General features: G+C 59.2%; 2 protein-coding genes across 2 annotated transcripts; both read left to right on the forward strand.

The window, feature by feature from the left end:
- Window positions 1-12,029: 12,029 nt before the first annotated feature.
- On the forward strand, window positions 12,030-16,254 carry LOC141735262 (uncharacterized). The gene is made up of 5 exons (XM_074567869.1): window positions 12,030-12,093; window positions 12,994-13,213; window positions 13,427-14,126; window positions 14,286-15,300; window positions 16,232-16,254. The coding sequence occupies exons 1-5, from the start codon at window positions 12,030-12,032 to the stop codon at window positions 16,252-16,254; spliced, it is 2,022 nt and encodes a 673-aa protein (XP_074423970.1).
- Window positions 16,251-19,223, forward strand: LOC141735263 (uncharacterized; the record flags this gene model as incomplete). Its single annotated transcript, XM_074567872.1, has 3 exons — window positions 16,251-16,787; window positions 16,980-18,203; window positions 18,729-19,223. Coding segments are annotated over exons 1-3 (2,256 nt in total), but the record flags the coding sequence as incomplete, so codon positions are not given.
- Window positions 19,224-19,234: the final 11 nt, after the last annotated feature.

The following is a 19,234-nucleotide window of genomic DNA, read 5'->3' on the forward strand; positions in this document are numbered from 1 at the left end:
GTGCATCGTGATGCTCTCGGGACCACAGTGCGAGTAAGCACCCTCTTGTGCACCCACCTACCTCCAAAATGGGTGCTCCCCTGGGTTTGGGGTGAAACCCGCATCACTCTCACCTCCTGGACGTCTCCACCAGGTGCTCAGACCAGTCGGCGTTCTGGTACCAAGACAGCATGTGCAGCTCACGGATCAGCAAGATCGGTGTGGCCGTAGGGGTACCGGTGACTGGGTTGGTGGTGGCCATCGCCATCTTCACCGTCCTCCTGGTGCGGGCTAAGAGGCAGAAGGACAATGACAGGCAAGTGCATTGTCGTGGGGTGGGGTGGGGTGGGGTCCCCATGGGACCGTGCCTCCTTCTCATCCACCTCCGTCCCATCATGCAAGGCTCAGTTGACCTTTCACAGGGACCTCTATTGTGATGAGGAGGAAAGCTGGAACAACACTGAGGGCTTCTCCAGCGTCAACCAGGCAGCTACATTGAAAGGTAACGGGGTTGGATGGTGGTGGGCTGGGCAGGGGGGGTGTGTTGTGACACCCGGGGAGCCGCTGGGGTTCCATGTCACCTCTTCTTCTACCCTGCATGCTCAGAGCCCTCTAGTGCCTCCTACATCAACCTGCAGAAGGTGGACACCTCACAGAAGGTGGGTGCCATGTCCCCTGGACCCTGATGCAGTCCCGCCACCCACTGCGGTGGGGACAACCCCCATCTTCTCACCCCCATCTCTCCTTCCCCACTAGATCCACATCAAACAACCGTCCGTCATCATTCCCTGAGTGGAGCCACTCAGGAGCCAGTGGCGAGCAGAGGGGCACAAGGGGAGTGGGTGTGTGTCTCAGGGTGGCAAGCACCGGGAAATCCACCATCCTCTTCCTCCCTGCGCGGCTCTTTACGATAGCACTTTCTATAATTTAATAAAACACTTATTTTATTGTCACCTGGCAGTTTCCGCATACCGTCAGGGACACGCAAGGTGGTCTCGTGCCCCGTGGGGCGGACGTGGGCTGGGCTGAAGGACAGGGCTTGGTGGTGGGATGCAAATTGCGCCAAAAAATACCCACAAAGCAGGAAGGGAACACATCTGGGGAGGAGTTCATTGCTGAGTGAACAATTAGAACTTGCCATGGGAATCACCCCAAAGGTGCAAGTCCAACGGGTGACGCACATGGGAGAATTTGCCCTTGTTCCCACCCCCGGGGTTAACTATCAGCCCAGAGTTTCATCCACGCCTCCTTCCCAGCCTCTCTGTGGGGAAGGGGATAAAGAGCTGTGGGCTGGAGGCCACCCGTGGCGGCTGTGGAGGATGGGGACATCGAGGGGGTGGCCAAGGTGGCAGCACCCATGGATGGTGGGACCATTGAGGGTGGTCCTAAGGTGGCAGCACCCATGGATGGTGGCACACGCAAGGAATGAAATGGGGTCTGGGGTCACCCATCTGAATATCACCTACCCCCCCATGTAGGTGTCCCTGGGGGTTGTCCCCTTGGCATCACCACTGCTCCTACGGCGGGCTGCAAAAATGCGGAAAAGTGCCCAAGCTCGTCTCCCTTCGCTTGGGCCCTCGGCCAATTCACACCTTGCCCATTTCCTCGAGCGCTAAAATTAGCAATTATTTATTTTTTCCGCCTTACCTGGCAGCTGGGAGGTGTGTGGGGAGGTGTGTGCGTGTTGGGGGGGACAAAGTCCAAACGCTGCAGAAAAGGACGTTGAGGGTGTGGGCAGGTGTGGCCCCACCCCTACCTGGCAGGTCCTGGTGTGGGGTAGGAAGGTTCCCCCGCGGGCAGCAGGGTGGGGATCCCGGGGGGCATCACCCCAGAAATGGGCTGCAAAAGGGGCATTAACGGCCTCTTGCCCCCTCCCCAAGTCTACGTTGGGGTTTTCCCAGTACAAACCAGTGTCACCAGCGCCTTTCCAATGTCTTTATTAGGAAGAAAGAGGGGGTCCAGCCCCACTTTCTTTTTTTCTGGGGGGAGATTTCAGAGGTGCTGGTGGGCATCATGACTGAGGTTTCAGAGGTTCCACTGGGCACTGTGACTGCAGAGGTGCTGGTGGTCATTGAGGTTTCGGAGGTGCTGGTGGGCACGGTGGTTGTGGCGATGCTGGTGGGCACGGTTGTTGTGGACACGAGCGTAGCTGTGGAGCTTTCAGTGTTGCTGGTGGTTGTGGTGGCTGTAGAGGTGCTCGTGGACATTGTGGATGGAGAGGCACTTGTTTCCATGGCTGTAGTAGAGGTGCTGGTGGTTGTGGGGATTTCGGAGGTGCTGGTGGGCGTGGTGACCATCGAGGTGCTGCTGGGTGTGGAGGTTTCAGAGGTGCTGGAGGGTGCCACAGTTGTAGAGATGCTGGTGCCTGTGAAGGTTTCAGAGGTGCTGGTAAACCTTGTGGTTTCAGAGGTGCTGGAGGGCGTGGTGTATGTAGAGGTGGTGGTGGGCATGGTTGTTGTGGAGATGATGGTGATCATGTTGGTTTCTGTGGAGTCGCTGGTGGTAGTGATGGTTTCTGCAGAATCTCCGGTGCACGTGGTGGTTTCTGTGGACTCGCTGGTGGCATGGCTACAAATACACTCAAGATGTTCCTTCTCTATGTCCTCCACCATGGGGTCTCCAAAGGGCTTCATGGCACCAGGGTGGTGTCCTGCTGGGGACATCATGGGGACACCAGCACCCTGTAGAGTGTCACCACCATGACTCCACAGCCACCGTGGGCCCAAATATTGGCCAGGAACCACATTGCCATCTGATGACCCCAGCCTGATGCTATCTTCCCAGACCTGTTGACATCACAGGACCTGTCCCATGTCCCCATCCCACCTCCTCATCCCATATCCCACATCTTCATCCCACATCCCCATTCCACCTCATCACCTCACGTCCCCATTCCCGTCCCCATCCTGCTCCTGCCCCCAACCTGCCTCCACGGTGGGGACAAATCACGGCCAGGGCTGGTGGGGAAAGGACAGAGTCTTGGAGATGGCTGGGACATTCCCCGAAGGATCTCATGGACCTTAGGGGAGGGCGATGGGCACCCGATGACACGACATGTCCCTTGGGACAACATGTCTGCTGAGAAATGGGTGTTGGCACTTGCCCCTTTGTTCCCAGCACCTGCAGCTCAGGTTTCATCCCTCCTACTTCTTAATTGTGACCAAAGGTCCCTGTCACCCTCAACGACTCTCCCTGTCCCATTCCCACCACACCTGTGATCGGCAGCGGTTGAACAAGCCAAGGTGCCCCCCTCCACCGCCGCAGGCCCCCAACTCTGAGGTGCGGAGAGATGGGGGTTCGTCTGTGGGGTAGCCTGGCCCTGGTCTGCATCTGCTTCCTGGTCGTCATGAGAGGTGGGTGCTGCTGGTGCTGGGACCTCCCATTCCCATTCCACCGCTCCAGTTTTGTCACTGGGGGGACACCCTGAGGACTGGAGGTGGGACAGGGGTGGGCGCGAGGGTCTTCCAAGGACCCCGTGCTGCAGGGCTGATCATGAACAAGCATGAATTGGGGTCCGGGGGGGGGGTAGCTATGGGTCTCTGGGGGCAGTCCATGGATCTTTGGGACCCAACTGTGGGTCTTGGAAGGTCTGGGGGGGTCTTTGGAGAACCAAGGGCAAGTCTTTGGGGGGCAATGGGGGTTCACTTTGGTGGATGTGGGTCTTTGGAGGTCCATGGGTTGTTGGGAGACAACTGGGGGTTGTTTAACTGCTCGGACTAAAGGCAAAAGTCCCTTTTGCCGTTCAGAGTATCGTTGGTCTCTTTCTTTAAATGCACTTGAGCTCAACAATAGTCGTCTTTTTGGTCCATGGGGGCCAGTTTGGAACAGGGGCCTTGGGAGAACCAAGGGCAGGTCTCTGGGGGGACGTTGGCTATGGTGGATGTGGCTCTTTGGAGATCCATGGGTTTTTGGGACCCAGCTGTGGGTGCTGGAAGGTCTTGGGAGGGGTCTTTGGGGAACCAGGGGCGGGTCTTTGGGGGTTGTTGGTCTATGGAGGACATGGGTGTTTGGGGGTCAATGTGTTTAGGGGGATGTGGGTGGTTGCGGGGCAAGGGCAGGTGCTTGACATGTAGGAGAAAGTGGGAAGGCACCCACAAAAGGGCCCGGAGACTGTCACTGCCTGTCCTGGGAGGGGGGTGGCCACCCGCCTGAGGAGCCCGGGCGCAGGTAGGTGTCAGAGCATTGGGTCAAGATCCAAAGGACCTTCTGACACCCACATCGTCTCGCCTGTTCTGCATAGATGATGCTGGCCAGCATGCCCCGCGGGACAAAGGGCAACCAATCAGGCAGAGTTCTCCTTTACCCAAGACGGGGCATTGGACTCCTCACGCCCAAGAGACGAAAGTGAAAAAGAGAGAGGAAGACCCTCCAGACACCACCAGCAGGAGAAACCCGTTGGTGCCGGTTGAGAAGAAGGGACCCACGAGGACGAAGAGGGATGAAGATACGAGCCTCAACAGGTCTCCTAGCTCCACTCTCCACACAAATCCTACAAGCCCAAGGAATACCTCACCGGGCGACAGACCTTCAAAGGCCAATACCTCCTCTAAATCTACCACCCCCACCCCCACCCCCACCCCTATGACCACAACCCAATCCACCAAGACCACCACAATCCCTACGACCACCACCCAACCCACCAACACCACAAACCCAACCCCTATGACCACCACCACGCCCACCCCTACCACCACTCCCCAAACCACCAACAACCCCACAACCCCAACCCCTACCACCACCACCCCACCCACCAACAACACCACAACCTCCACTCCTACCACCACCACCCAACCCACCACCACCAAACCCACCACCACCACCACCACCGTCCCTACCACTACAATCACTACCTCCACCCCTACCACCCCTACCATGACCACCACCAAACCTACAACCACCACCCCATCCAGCAACAACACCACCACCACCCCTCCTACGAGCAACTCCCAACCCACCAACACCACAACCCCCACACCTACGACCACCACCACCCCCATCCATACCACCACTCCCCAACCCACCACCAACACCACAACCCACACCCCTCTGACCACCACCACCCCCACCCCTACCACCACCACCCAACCCACCAACAACACCACAGCTACCACCCCTCTGACCACCACCCCTACCACTAACACCACCCCCCAACCTACCAATAGCACTGCAACCCCCACCCCTATGACCACCCCCACCCCCACCCCTACCACCACCACCCAACCCACCAACACCACCCCCACCCCTACCACCACCACCCCATCCACCACCACCACCCCCACCCCTACCACCACCACCCAACCCACCAATAACACCACAACCCCCACCCCTACCATCACCACCCAACCCACCAACACCACCACAACCTCCTCCCCTACCACCACCACCACATCCACCAACACCACCACAACCCCCACCCCTACCACCACCACCCAACCCACCAACAACACCACCACCCCCACCCCTAACACTGCCACCACCTCCACCCTTACCACCACCACCCAACCCACTAACAACACCACAACCCCCTCTCCTATGACCACCACTACCCCTACCACCACCCCCCCATCCACCAACAACACCACAACCCCCACCGCTACCACGACCACCAAAGCCACCAATAACACCACCACCCCCACCCCTACCACCACCACCCAACCCACCAACACCACCACAACCCCCACCGCTACCACCACCACCCAAGCCACCAATAACACCACCACCCCCACCCCTACCACCACCACCCCATCCACCAATACCACCACCACCCCCACCTCTACCACCACCACCCAACCCACCAACAGCACCACAACCCCTACCACCACCATCCAACCCACCAACACCACCACAACCCCCTCCCCTACCACCACCACCCAACCCACCAACAGCACCACAACCCCTACCACCACCACCCAACCCACCAACAACACAACAACCCCCTCCCCTATGATCACCACCACCCCTACCCCTACCACCACCACTCAACCCACCAACACCACCACCACCCCCACCCCTAACACTGCCACCACCTCCACACCCACCTCCAACACCACCACCATCTCTACCACTACGACTACCACCACCTCCAAACCCACCCCTACCACCACCACCCAACCCACCAACAACACCACAACCCCCACCCCTTCCACCACCTCCCAACCCACCAACACGACTACCCCCACTCCTATCACTACGACAACCACCCAAACCACCACCAACACCACCCCCACCACCAAAACCACCACCCCTACCCCTGACACTTGGACCACCACTCCACCCATGAACAACGCCACCATGACTACCTCTACCACCACTACCACTGTCCCTACCACTACGACCATCACCACCTCCACCCCCACCACTACCTCCACCGCCACCACCGCCACCACCACCACCACTCCCCGTACCACTCATTCCACCAACGCAACCACCATGACCACCACCACCAATGCAGGTGAGTATTCCTCCTTGCTGGCACAACCTAGCCATCTTCCTCCTCCCTTTCCTCTCACCGTGCCCCAAGCATTCTCCAGGTGGCTTTGCCCTCCTGGCCTTTCTCCGGGCTCTCTCACAGCACCCATGTCCTGGGCTGCCTTTTCCAGGTCAATGCCAGAACGGGGGCACCTGGCTTGGCACCCATTGCGAATGTCCTGGTGGTTACGAGGGCACGTACTGTGAGACCCCCATCTGCAAGAATAACGGCACCTGGATGCCTCCCAATATTTGCCAGTGCACCGACAATTTCCAGGGGGATTATTGCCAGTATGCCAAGGAAACCATCGAGCTCAAAGATGGTAAGGAGCCATGCCAAGTTGTGCTACGTCACACTGGGGCTTCTGTGGGGGAGGCCCCAACACAGGATTTGGGCTGAGGTCACCTCAGAGGGACGAACCAAATGGGGAGACCATGAGGAATCAACCTGGGAATGGGCTTAGGGTCACCTCAGAGGGACTGACCTGGGAATGGGGCCACCATGGAGGGACCAAGCCGGGAATGGAGTTGGGTCACCTCAGAGGGACCAACACGGGAATGGGGCCACAATGGAGGGACCAAGCCGGGAATGGAGTTGGGTCACCTCAGAGGGACCAACACGGGAATGGGGCCACCATGGAGGGACCAAGCCGGGAATGGAGTTGGGTCACCTCAGAGGGACCAACACAGGAATGGGGCCACCATGGAGGGACTAAGCCGGGAATGGAGTTGGGTCACCTCAGAGGGACCGACCCGGGAATGGGGCCACCATGGAGGGACTGACCTGATCACCTGAATAAGGGATGGGGATAGGGATGGGGGGGATGGGGACACTTGAGTCTATTGCTTATGGGTTGTCGCCTGCTTGGTGAAGTAACGGTGAATGCAACGGTGGAGATGAAGGCGAAGATTGACAACAGGAATTTCACAGAAGACCTGAAAAATAAGACCTCTGCAGCTTACCGAGATTTTGAGAAGGAATTCAAGGAGCAGGTCAGGGCACAGCGATGCCAGGGGCATCCACGTGCTGGAGCAGCACTCCTGGGGGGGGTATTTGGGGCATGACGGGGCTGGTACCCGCATCTCCCCACGGCTTCTCTTTGTCTTCCAGATGAGGAAGGTTTACGAACGTTTAGAGGGCTACCAAGATGTGGAGATCCACGAACTGACGTGAGTGCCCATCAGGGGCTGGGTGGTGTGTCCTCATGGGCTACTGACCCCCTCCATCTGCTCTGGCAGGGTGATTTGGGGTGAAGGGACCCACAAGGATCAATTCAAGGTGATGCTCTCCAAGGATGGGGCATCCACATCCCTTCAAGCCACGTTCTGTCCCTGGGCTTCCTCCAGGGTGGCCCAGCCCCACATCAAAGTGGCCACACTGTCCCTCCACATCAGGGGACCCCAAATTAGTCCCAACTGGGTCCCCTGCAGTGTGGGACCGCAGCCTTAGCCCTGCTGAGCCACCGGTGCCCCTTCTTCTTGCAGCAACGGCAGCATTCTGGTGAACTACACCGTCCTCCTGAAGGTGCTCGTCAGCGCCACAGTGAACGCTACGGTGGAGACCATCTCCCAAAACCTTGTCAAAGCCGTCAATAACAACACCTTCTGCAACAGCAGCTGCGTAGGAGCCGACTGTGAGTGATGCTAGTGATTGCCCTCCACGTCTCAGTTGGCACCGGGGCAATGGGGGGATTGGGGGTTTGAGCCCAAGGGCTCCCACCAGCAGCTGCTCTCTCCATCCCAGGTGATTTCTGTTTCAACTCCAACTTCACCAACATCACCAGCTACGAGGTGAACGAGGTTGAAAGCAGTAAGTGAGCCCACAGGACATTCGTCCCCACCCCAGGACCCCTCAAACCACGTCCCCGCTCCACCCTGAGCCATGCGCCACCTCCCTTAGGTCTGTGCGACAATTACATCGTGGAGGAGCTCAAGCCCTACTACACCCTGCTCATCACCAACACCAGCGTCTTCTGCATCACCAGATGTGACAAACGATCTCCTGATCCTCACAACTGCGTCCACGGCAAGTGCATCATGATGCTCTCGGGACCACAGTGCGAGTAAGCACCCTCTTGTGCACCCACCTACCTCCAAAATGGGTGCTCCCCTGGGTTTGGGGTGAAACCCGCATCACTCTCACCTCCTGGACGTCTCCACCAGGTGCTCGGACCAGTCGGTGTTCTGGTACCAAGACAGCATGTGCAGCTCACGGATCAGCAAGATGGGGGTGGCCATAGGGGTACCGGTGACCGGGTTGGTGGTGGCCATCGCCATCTTCACCGTCCTCCTGGTGCGGGCTAAGAGGCAGAAGGACGACGACAGGCAAGTGCATTGTCGTGGGGTGGGGTGGGCTGGGGTCCCCATGGGACCGTGCCTCCTTCTCATCCACCTCCGTCCCATCATGCAAGGCTCAGTTGACCTTTCACAGGGACCTCTATTGTGATGAGGAGGAAAGCTGGAACAACACTGAGGGCTTCTCCAGCGTCAACCAGGCAGCTACATTGGAAGGTAACGGGGTTGGATGGTGGTGGGCTGGGCAGGGGGGGTGTGTTGTGACACCCGGGGAGCCGCTGGGGTTCCATGTCACCTCTTCTTCTACCCTGCATGCTCAGAGCCCTCTAGTGCCACCTACATCAACCTGCAGAAGGTGGACACCTCACAGAAGGTGGGTGCCATGTCCCCTGGACCCTGATGCAGTCCCGCCACCCACTGCGGTGGGGACAACCCCCATCTTCTCACCCCCATCTCTCCTTCCCCACTAGATCCACATCAAACAACCGTCCGTCATCGTTCCCTGAGTGGAGCCACTCAGGAGGCAGTGGCGAGCAGAGGGGCACAAGGGGAGTGGGTGTGTGTCTCAGGGTGGCAAGCACCGGGAAATCCACCATCCTCTTCCTCCCTGCACGGCTCTTTACGATAGCACTTTCTATAATTTAATAAAACACTTATTTTATTGTCACCTGGCAGTTTCCGCATACCGTCAGGGACACGCAAGGTGGTCTCATGCCCCGTGGGGCGGACGTGGGCTGGGCTGAAGGACAGGGCTTGGTGGTGGGATGCAAATTGCGCCAAAAAATACCCACAAAGCAGGAAGGGAACACATCTGGGGAGGAGTTCATTGCTGAGTGAACAATTGGAACTTGCCATGGGAATCACCCCAAAGGTGCAAGTCCAACGGGTGACACACATGGGAGAATTTGCCCTTGTTCCCACCCCCGGGGTTAACTATCAGCCCAGAGTTTCATCCACGCCTCCTTCCCAGCCTCTCTGTGGGGAAGGGGATAAAGAGCTGTGGGGTGGAGGCCACCCGTGGTGGCTGTGGAGGATGGGGACATCGAGGGGGTGGCCAAGGTGGCACTACCCATGGGTGGTGGGACCATTGAGGGTGGTCCTAAGGTGGCAGCACCCATGGATAGTGGGATATGCAAGGAATGAAATGGGGTCTGGGGTCACCCATCTGAATATCACCTACCCCTCCATGCAGAGGGGGACGGGGAAGAAAGTCCAAACTCTGCAGAAAAAAGACGTTGAGGGTGTGGGCAGGTGTGGCCCCACCCCTACCTGGCAGGTCCTGGTGTGGGGTAGGAAGGTTCCCCCGCGGGCAGCAGGGTGGGGATCCCGGGGGGCATCACCCCAGAAATGGGCTGCAAAAGGGGCATTAACGGCCTCTTGCCCCCTCCCCAAGTCTACGTTGGGGTTTTCCCAGTACAAACCAGTGTCACCAGCGCCTTTCCAATGTCTTTATTAGGAAGAAAGAGGGGGTCCAGCCCCACTTTCTTTTTTTCTGGGGGGAGATTTCAGAGGTGCTGGTGGGCATCATGACTGAGGTTTCAGAGGTTCCACTGGGCACTGTGACTGCAGAGGTGCTGGTGGTCATTGAGGTTTCGGAGGTGCTGGTGGGCACGGTGGTTGTGGCGATGCTGGTGGGCACGGTTGTTGTGGACACGAGCGTAGCTGTGGAGCTTTCAGTGTTGCTGGTGGTTGTGGTGGCTGTAGAGGTGCTCGTGGACATTGTGGATGGAGAGGCACTTGTTCCCATGGTTGTTGTAGACGTGCTGGTGGTTGTGGGGATTTCAAAGGTGCTGGTGGGCATGGTGACCACAGAGGTGCTGGAGGGTGTGGAGACTTCAGAGGTGCTGATGAGCATGGTGACCGTAGAAGGTGCTGGCGGGAATGGGGACAGTAGAGGTGCTACTGAGTGTTGAAATTTCAGAGGTGCGGGTGGCTGTGGGGATTTCAGAGGTGCTGGTGGGAGAGGTGACCGCAGATGTGCTGGTGGCTGTGGGGATTTCAGAGGCGCTGGTGGGCGTGGAGGTTTCAGAGGTGCTGGTGGGCATGGTTGTGGAGATGATGGTGGCTGTGGAGGTTTCAGCAGTGCTGGTGGGCGTGGTGGCTGTAGAGGTGCTGATGGGCATGGTGGATGGAGAGGTGCTTGTTCCCATGGCTGTAGTAGAGGTGCTTGGTGGTTGTGGGGATTTCGGAGGTGCTGGTGGGCGTGGTGACCATCGAGGTGCTGTTGGGTGTGGAGGTTTCAGAGGTGCTGGTGGTTGTGGGGATTTCGGAGGTGCTGGTGGGCGTGGTGACCATCGAGGTGCTGCTGGGTGTGGAGGTTTCAGAGGTGCTGGAGGGTGCCACAGTTGTAGAGATGCTGGTGCCTGTGAAGGTTTCAGAGGTGCTGGTAAACCTTGTGGTTTCAGAGGTGCTGGAGGGCGTGGTGTATGTAGAGGTGGTGGTGGGCATGGTTGTTGTGGAGATGATGGTGATCATGGTGGTTTCTGTGGAGTCGCTGGTGGTAGTGATGGTTTCTGCAGAATCTCCGGTGCACGTGGTGGTTTCTGTGGACTCGCTGGTGGCATGGCTACAAATACACTCAAGATGTTCCTTCCCTATGTCCTCCACCATGGGGTCTCCAAAGGGCTTCGTGGCACCAGGGTGGTGTCCTGCTGGGGACATCATGGGGACACCAGCACCCTGTAGAGTGTCACCACCATGACTCCACAGCCACCGTGGGCCCAAATATTGGCCAGGAACCACATTGCCATCTGATGACCCCAGCCTGATGCTATCTTCCCAGACCTGTTGACATCACAGGACCTGTCCCATGTCCCCATCCCACCTCCTCATCCCATATCCCACATCTTCATCCCACATCCCCATTCCACCTCATCACCTCACGTCCCCATTCCCGTCCCCATCCTGCTCCTGCCCCCAACCTGCCTCCACGGTGGGGACAAATCACGGCCAGGGCTGGTGGGGAAAGGACAGGGTCTTGGAGATGGCTGGGACATTCCCCGAAGGATCTCATGGACCTTAGGGGAGGGCGATGGGCACCCGATGTCACGACATGTCCCTTGGGACAACATGTCTGCTGAGAAATGGGTGTTGGCACTTGCCCCTTTGTTCCCAGCACCCGCAGCTCAGGTTTCATCCCTCCTACTTCTTAATTGTGACCAAAGGTCCCTGTCACCCTCAACGACTCTCCCTGTCCCATTCCCTCCACACCTGTGATCGGCAGCGGTTGAACAAGCCAAGGTGCCCCCCTCCACCGCCGCAGGCCCCCAACTCTGAGGTGCGGAGAGATGGGGGTTCGTCTGTGGGGTAGCCTGGCCCTGGTCTGCACCTGCTTCCTGGTCGTCATGAGAGGTGGGTGCTGCTGGTGCTGGGACCTCCCATTCCCATTCCACCGCTCCAGTTTCGTCACTGGGGGGACACCCTGAGGACTGGAGGTGGGACAGGGGTGGGCGTGAGGGTCTTCCAAGGACCCCGTGCTGCAGGGCTGATCATGAACAAGCATGAATTGGGGTCCGGGGGGGGGTAGCTATGGGTCTCTGGGGGGGGAGGGTCCATGGATTTTTGGGACCCAACTGTGGGTCTTGGAAGGTCTGGGGGGGTCTTTGGAGAACCAAGGGCAAGTCTTTGGGGGGCAATGGGGGTTCACTTTGGTGGATGTGGGTCTTTGGAGGTCCATGGGTTGTTGGGAGACAACTGGGGGTTGTTTAACTGCTCGGACTAAAGGCAAAAGTCCCTTTTGCCGTTCAGAGTATCGTTGGTCTCTTTCTTTAAAAGCACTTGAGCTCAACAATAGAGGTCTTTTTGGTCCATGGGGGCCAGTTTGGAACAGAGGCCTTGGGAGAACCAGGGGCAGGTCTCTGGGGGGGTGTTGGTGACGGTGGATGTGGCTCTTTGGAGATCCATGGGGTTTTGCGTCCTGGAAGCTTCCAGCTGTGAGTCCTGGAAGGTCTTGGGAGGGGTCTTTGGGGAACCAGGGGCGGGTCTTTGGGGGTTGTTGGTCTATGGAGGACATGGGTGTTTGGGGGTCAATGTGTTTAGGGGGATGTGGGTGGTTGCGGGGCAAGGGCAGGTGCTTGACATGTAGGAGAAAGTGGGAAGGCACCCACAAAAGGGCCCGGAGACTGTCACTGCCTGTCCTGGGAGGGGGGTGGCCACCCGCCTGAGGAGCCCGGGCGCAGGTAGGTGTCAGAGCATTGGGTCAAGATCCAAAGGACCTTCTGACACCCACATCGTCTCGCCTGTTCTGCATAGATGATGCTGGCCAGCATGCCCCGCGGGACAAAGGGCAACCAATCAGGCAGAGTTCTCCTTTACCCAAGACGGGGCATTGGACTCCTCGCGCCCAAGAGACGAAAGTGAAAAAGAGAGAGGAAGACCCTCCAGACACCACCAGCAGGAGAAACCCGTTGGTGCCGGTTGAGAAGAAGGGACCCGCACGGACGAAGAGGGATGAAGACACGAGCCTCAACAGGTTTCTTAGCCCCACTCTCCACACAAGTCCTACAAGCCCAAGGAATACTTCACCACGCGCCACAGCTCCAAAGGCCAATAACAAATCTCAATCTACCCGCCCCATCCCCTCCCCTATGACCACCACCCCACCCACCAACAACACCCTCAACGCTACCACCACCACCAAACCCACCAACACCACCACAATCCCTACGGTCAACACCAAAACCAGGAACAACACCACAACCCCCACCCCTACGACCACCAGCACCCCCACCCCTACCAACACCACCCAAACCACCAACAACACCACCAGCTCCAATGCCACCACCACCACCCCTACCACCACCAGCATCACCACGCTCACCCCAACCACCACCCCCCAACCCACCACTACCACACCCAACAACAACACCACCACCGTCCCTACCACTACGACTACCACCTCCACCCCTACCACCCCTACCACCACCACCACCACCCCTACAACCAACACCCCATCCACCAACAACACCACCACCTCCCCTACGAGCACCTCCAAATCCACCAACAGCACCACAACACCCACCCCTACCAAGACCACCACCCCCACCCCTACCACCACCACCCAACCCACCAACACCACCACAACCCCCACCCCTACCACTACCACCCAACCAACCAACACCACCACAACCCCCTCCCCTACGACCACCACCACCCCTACTCCTACCACCACCACCACATCCACCAACAACACCACAACCCCCACCCCTACCACCACCACCCAAACCACCAACACCACCACAACCCCCACCGCTACCACCACCACCCAAACCACCAACACCACCACAACCCCCACCGCTACCACCACCACCCAACCCACTAACACCCCCACCCCTACCACCACCACCCCCTCATCCACAAACAACACCACAACCCCCCCTACCACCACCACCGAACCCAATAACACCACCACCCCCACCCCTACCACCACCACCCAAACCACCAACACCACCACAACCCCCAGCCCTATGACCATGACCACCCCCACCCCTACCACCACCACCCAACCCACCAACACCACCCCCACCGCTATCACCACCACCCAACCCACCCCCACCCCTACCACCACAACCCAACCCAATAACACCACCACCCCCACCCCTACCACCACCACCCAATCCACCAACAACACCACAACCCCCACCGCTATGACCATGACCAACCCCACCCCTACCACCACCACCCCATCCACAAACACCACCACAACCCCCACCCCTACCACCACCACCCAACCCACCAATAACACCACCACTTCCACCCCTACCACCACCACCGAACCCAACAACACCACCACCACCACCCCTACCACCACCCAACCCACCAACAACACCACCACCACCACCCCTACCACCACCCAACCCACCAACAACACCACAACCCCCACCCCTACCACCACCACCCAACCCAATCACAACACCACCCCCACCCCTACCACCACCACCCAACCAACCAACACCACAACCCCCACCCCTACCACCACCACCCAACCCACCAACAGCACCACAACCCCTACCACCACCACCCCATCCACCAACAACACCACAACCCCCACCCCTACCACCACCACCCAACCCACCAACAACAGCACAACCCCCACCCCTACCACCATCACCCAACCGGCTAAAACCACCACCCCCACCCCTACCACCACCACCCAATCCACCAACAACACCACAACATCCACCCCTATGACCACCACTACCCCCACCCCTACCACTACCACCCAACCAACCAACACCACCACAACCCCCTCCCCTATGACCACCACCACCCCTACTCCTACCACCACCACCACATCCACCAACAACACCACTACCCCCAACCCTACCACCACCACCCAACCAACCACCTCCACCACAACCCCCTCCCCTATGACCACCACTACCCCTACTCCTACCACCACATCCACCAACACCACCACAACCCCCACCCCTACCACCACCACCCAACCCACTAACACCACCACCCCCACCCCTACCACCACCACCCCATCCACAAACAACACCACAACCCCCACCCCTACAACCACCACCCAACCCAATAACACCACCACAACCCCCAGCCCTATGACCACCACAACCCCCACCCCTACCACCACCACCCAACCCACCAACACCACCCCCACCCCTACCACCACCACCCAACCCAATAACACCCCCACCCCCACCCCTACCACCACCACCCAATCCACCAACACCACCACAACCGCCACCCCTATGGCCATGACCAACCCCACCCCTACCACCACCACCCCATCCACAAACACCACCACAACCCCCAACCCTACCACCACCACCCAACCCACCAATAACACCACCACTTCCATCCCTACCACCACCACCGAACCCAACAACACCACAACCGGCACCCCTACCACCACCACCCAACCCACCAATAAAACCACCACTTCAACCCCTACCACCACCACCGAACCCAACAACACCACCACCCCCACCCCTACCACCACCACCCAACCCACCAACAACACCACAACCCCTACCACCACCACCCCAACCACCAACACCACCACAACCCCCACCCCTACCACCAGCACCCAACCCACCAACAACACCACAACCCCTACCACCACCACCGCATCCACCAACACCACCACAACCCCCAACCCTACCACCACCACCCAACCCACCAACAACACCACAACCCCCACCCGTACCACCACCACCCAATCCACCAACAACACCACAACCCCCACCGCTACCACCACCACCCAAGCCACCAATAACACCACCACCCCCATCCCTACCACCACCACCCAACCCAACAACACCACCACCCCCACCCCTACCACCACCACCCAAACCACCAACAACACCACAACCCCCACCCCTACCAAGACCACCACCACCCCCAACCCTACCACCACCACCACATCCACCAACACCACCACAACCCCAACCCCTACCACCACCACCCAACCCACCAACACCACCACAACCCCCACCTCTACCACCACCACCCAACCCACCAACAGCACCACAACCCCCTCCCCTATGACCACCACCACCCCTACCCCTACCACCACCACCCAACCAACCAACACCACCACAACCCCCAGCCCTATGACCACCACCACCCCCACCCCTACCACCACCACCTCATTAACCAACAACACCACAACCCCCCCTACCACCACCACCGAACCCAATAACACCACCACCCCCACCCCTACCACCACCACCCAACCAACCAACACCACCACAACCCCCAGCCCTATGACCACCACCACCCCCACCCCTACCACCACCACCTCATTAACCAACAACACCACAACCCCCACCCCTACCACCACCACCCAACCCACCAACACCACCCCCACCGCTGTCACCACCACCCAACCCACTAACACCACCACCCCCACCCCTACCACCACCACCCCATCCACAAACAACACCACAACCCCCACCCCTACCACCACCACCGAACCCAATAACACCACCACCCCCACCCCTACCACCACCACCCAACCAACCAACACCACCACAACCCCCACCCCTATGACCACCACCACCCCCACCCCTACCACCACCACCTCATTAACCAACAACACCACAACCCCCACCCCTACCACCACCACCCAACCCACCAACACCACCCCCACCGCTGTCACCACCACCCAACCCACCAACAACACCAACACCCCCACCCCTACCACCACAACCCAACCCAATAACACCACCACCCCCACCCCTACCACCACCACCCAATCCACCAACAACACCACAACCCCCACCCCTATGACCATGACCAACCCCACCCCTACCACCACCACCCCATCCACAAACACCACCACAACCCCCACCCCTACCACCACCACCCAACCCACCAATAACACCACCACTTCCACCCCTACCACCACCACCGAACCCAACAACACCACCACCACCACCCCTACCACCACCCAACCCACCAACAACACCACAACCCCCACCCCTACCACCACCACCCAACCCAATCACAACACCACCCCCACCCTTACCACCCCCACCCAACCCACTAACACCACAACCCCCACCCCTACCAAGACCACCACCACCCCCAACCCTACCACCACCACCCAACCCACCAATAACACAACAACCCCCACCCCTACCACCACCACCCAACCCACCAACACCACCACAAACCCCTCCCCTATGACCACCACCACCCCTACCCCTACCACCACCACCCAACCCAGCAACACCACCACCACCACCCCCCCTAACACTGCCACCACCTCCACGCCCACCTCCAACACCACCACCATCCCTACCACTACGACTACCACCACCTCCAAACCCACCCCTACCACCACCACCCAAACCACCAACAACACCACAACCCCTACCACCCCCACCCCTACCACCACCACCCAACCCACCAACACCACCACAACCCCCTCCCCTATGACCACCACCACCCCTACCCCTACCACCACCACCCCATCCACCAACACCACAACCCCCACCCCTACCACCACCACCCAACCCACCAATAACACCACAACCCCCACCCCTACCACCACCACCCAACCCAATCACAACACCACCCCCACCCCTACCACCACCACCCAACCAACCAACACCACAACCCCCACCCTTACCACCACCACCCAACCCACTAACACCACAACCCCCACCCCTACCACTACCACCCACCCAACCAACACCACCACAACCCCCTCGCCTATGACCACCACCACCCCTACTCCTACCACCACCACATCCACCAACAACACCACAACCCCCACCCCTACCACCACCACCCAAACCACCAACACCACCACAACCCCCACCGCTACCATCACCACCCAACCCACTAACACCACCACCCCCACCCCTACCACCACCACCCAACCCACCAACAACACCACAACCGCCACCCCTACCACCACCACCCAACCAACCAACACCACCACAACCCCCTCCCCTATGACCACCACCACCCCCACCCCTACCACCACCACCTCATTAAGCAACAACACCACAACCCCCACCCCTACCACCACCACCCAACCCACCAACACCACCCCCACCCCTATCACCACCACCCAACCCGCCAACAAGACCACCACCCCCACCCCTACCACCACCACCCAATCCACCAACAACACCACAACCCCCACCCCTATGACCACGACCAACCCCACCCCTACCACCACCACCCCATCCACAAACACCACCAGAACCCCCACCCCTACCACCACCACCCCGTCCACGAACACCACCAGAACCCCCACCCCTACCACCACCACCCAACCCAACAACACCACAACCCCCACACCTACCACCACCACCCAACCCACCACTAACACCACAACCCCCACCCCTACCACCACCACCCAACCCACCAACACCACCACAACCCCTACCACCACCCCGTCCACGAACACCACCACAACCCCCACCCCTACCACCACCACCCAACCCACCAATAACACCACAACCCCCACCCCTACCATCACCACCCAACCCACCAACACCACCACAACCTCCTCCCCTACCACCACCACCACATCCACCAACACCACCACAACCCCCACCCCTACCACCACCACCCAACCCACCAACACCACCACAACCCCCACCTCTACCACCACCACCCAACCCACCAACAGCACCACAACCCCCTCCCCTATGACCACCACCACCCCTACCCCTACCACCACCACCCAACCAACCAACACCACCACAACCCCCAGCCCTATGACCACCACCACCCCCACCCCTACCACCACCACCTCATTAACCAACAACACCACAACCCCCACCCCTACCACCACCACCCAACCCACCAACACCACCCCCACCGCTGTCACCACCACCCAACCCACTAACACCACCACCCCCACCCCTACCACCACCACCCCATCCACAAACAACACCACAACCCCCACCCCTACCACCACCACCGAACCCAATAACACCACCACCCCCACCCCTACCACCACCACCCAACCAACCAACACCACCACAACCCCCACCCCTATGACCAC

The sequence above is a fragment of the Larus michahellis genome, chromosome 30 (assembly GCF_964199755.1).
Source record: "Larus michahellis chromosome 30, bLarMic1.1, whole genome shotgun sequence".
In the NCBI taxonomy this organism is placed as follows: Eukaryota; Metazoa; Chordata; class Aves; order Charadriiformes; family Laridae; genus Larus; species Larus michahellis.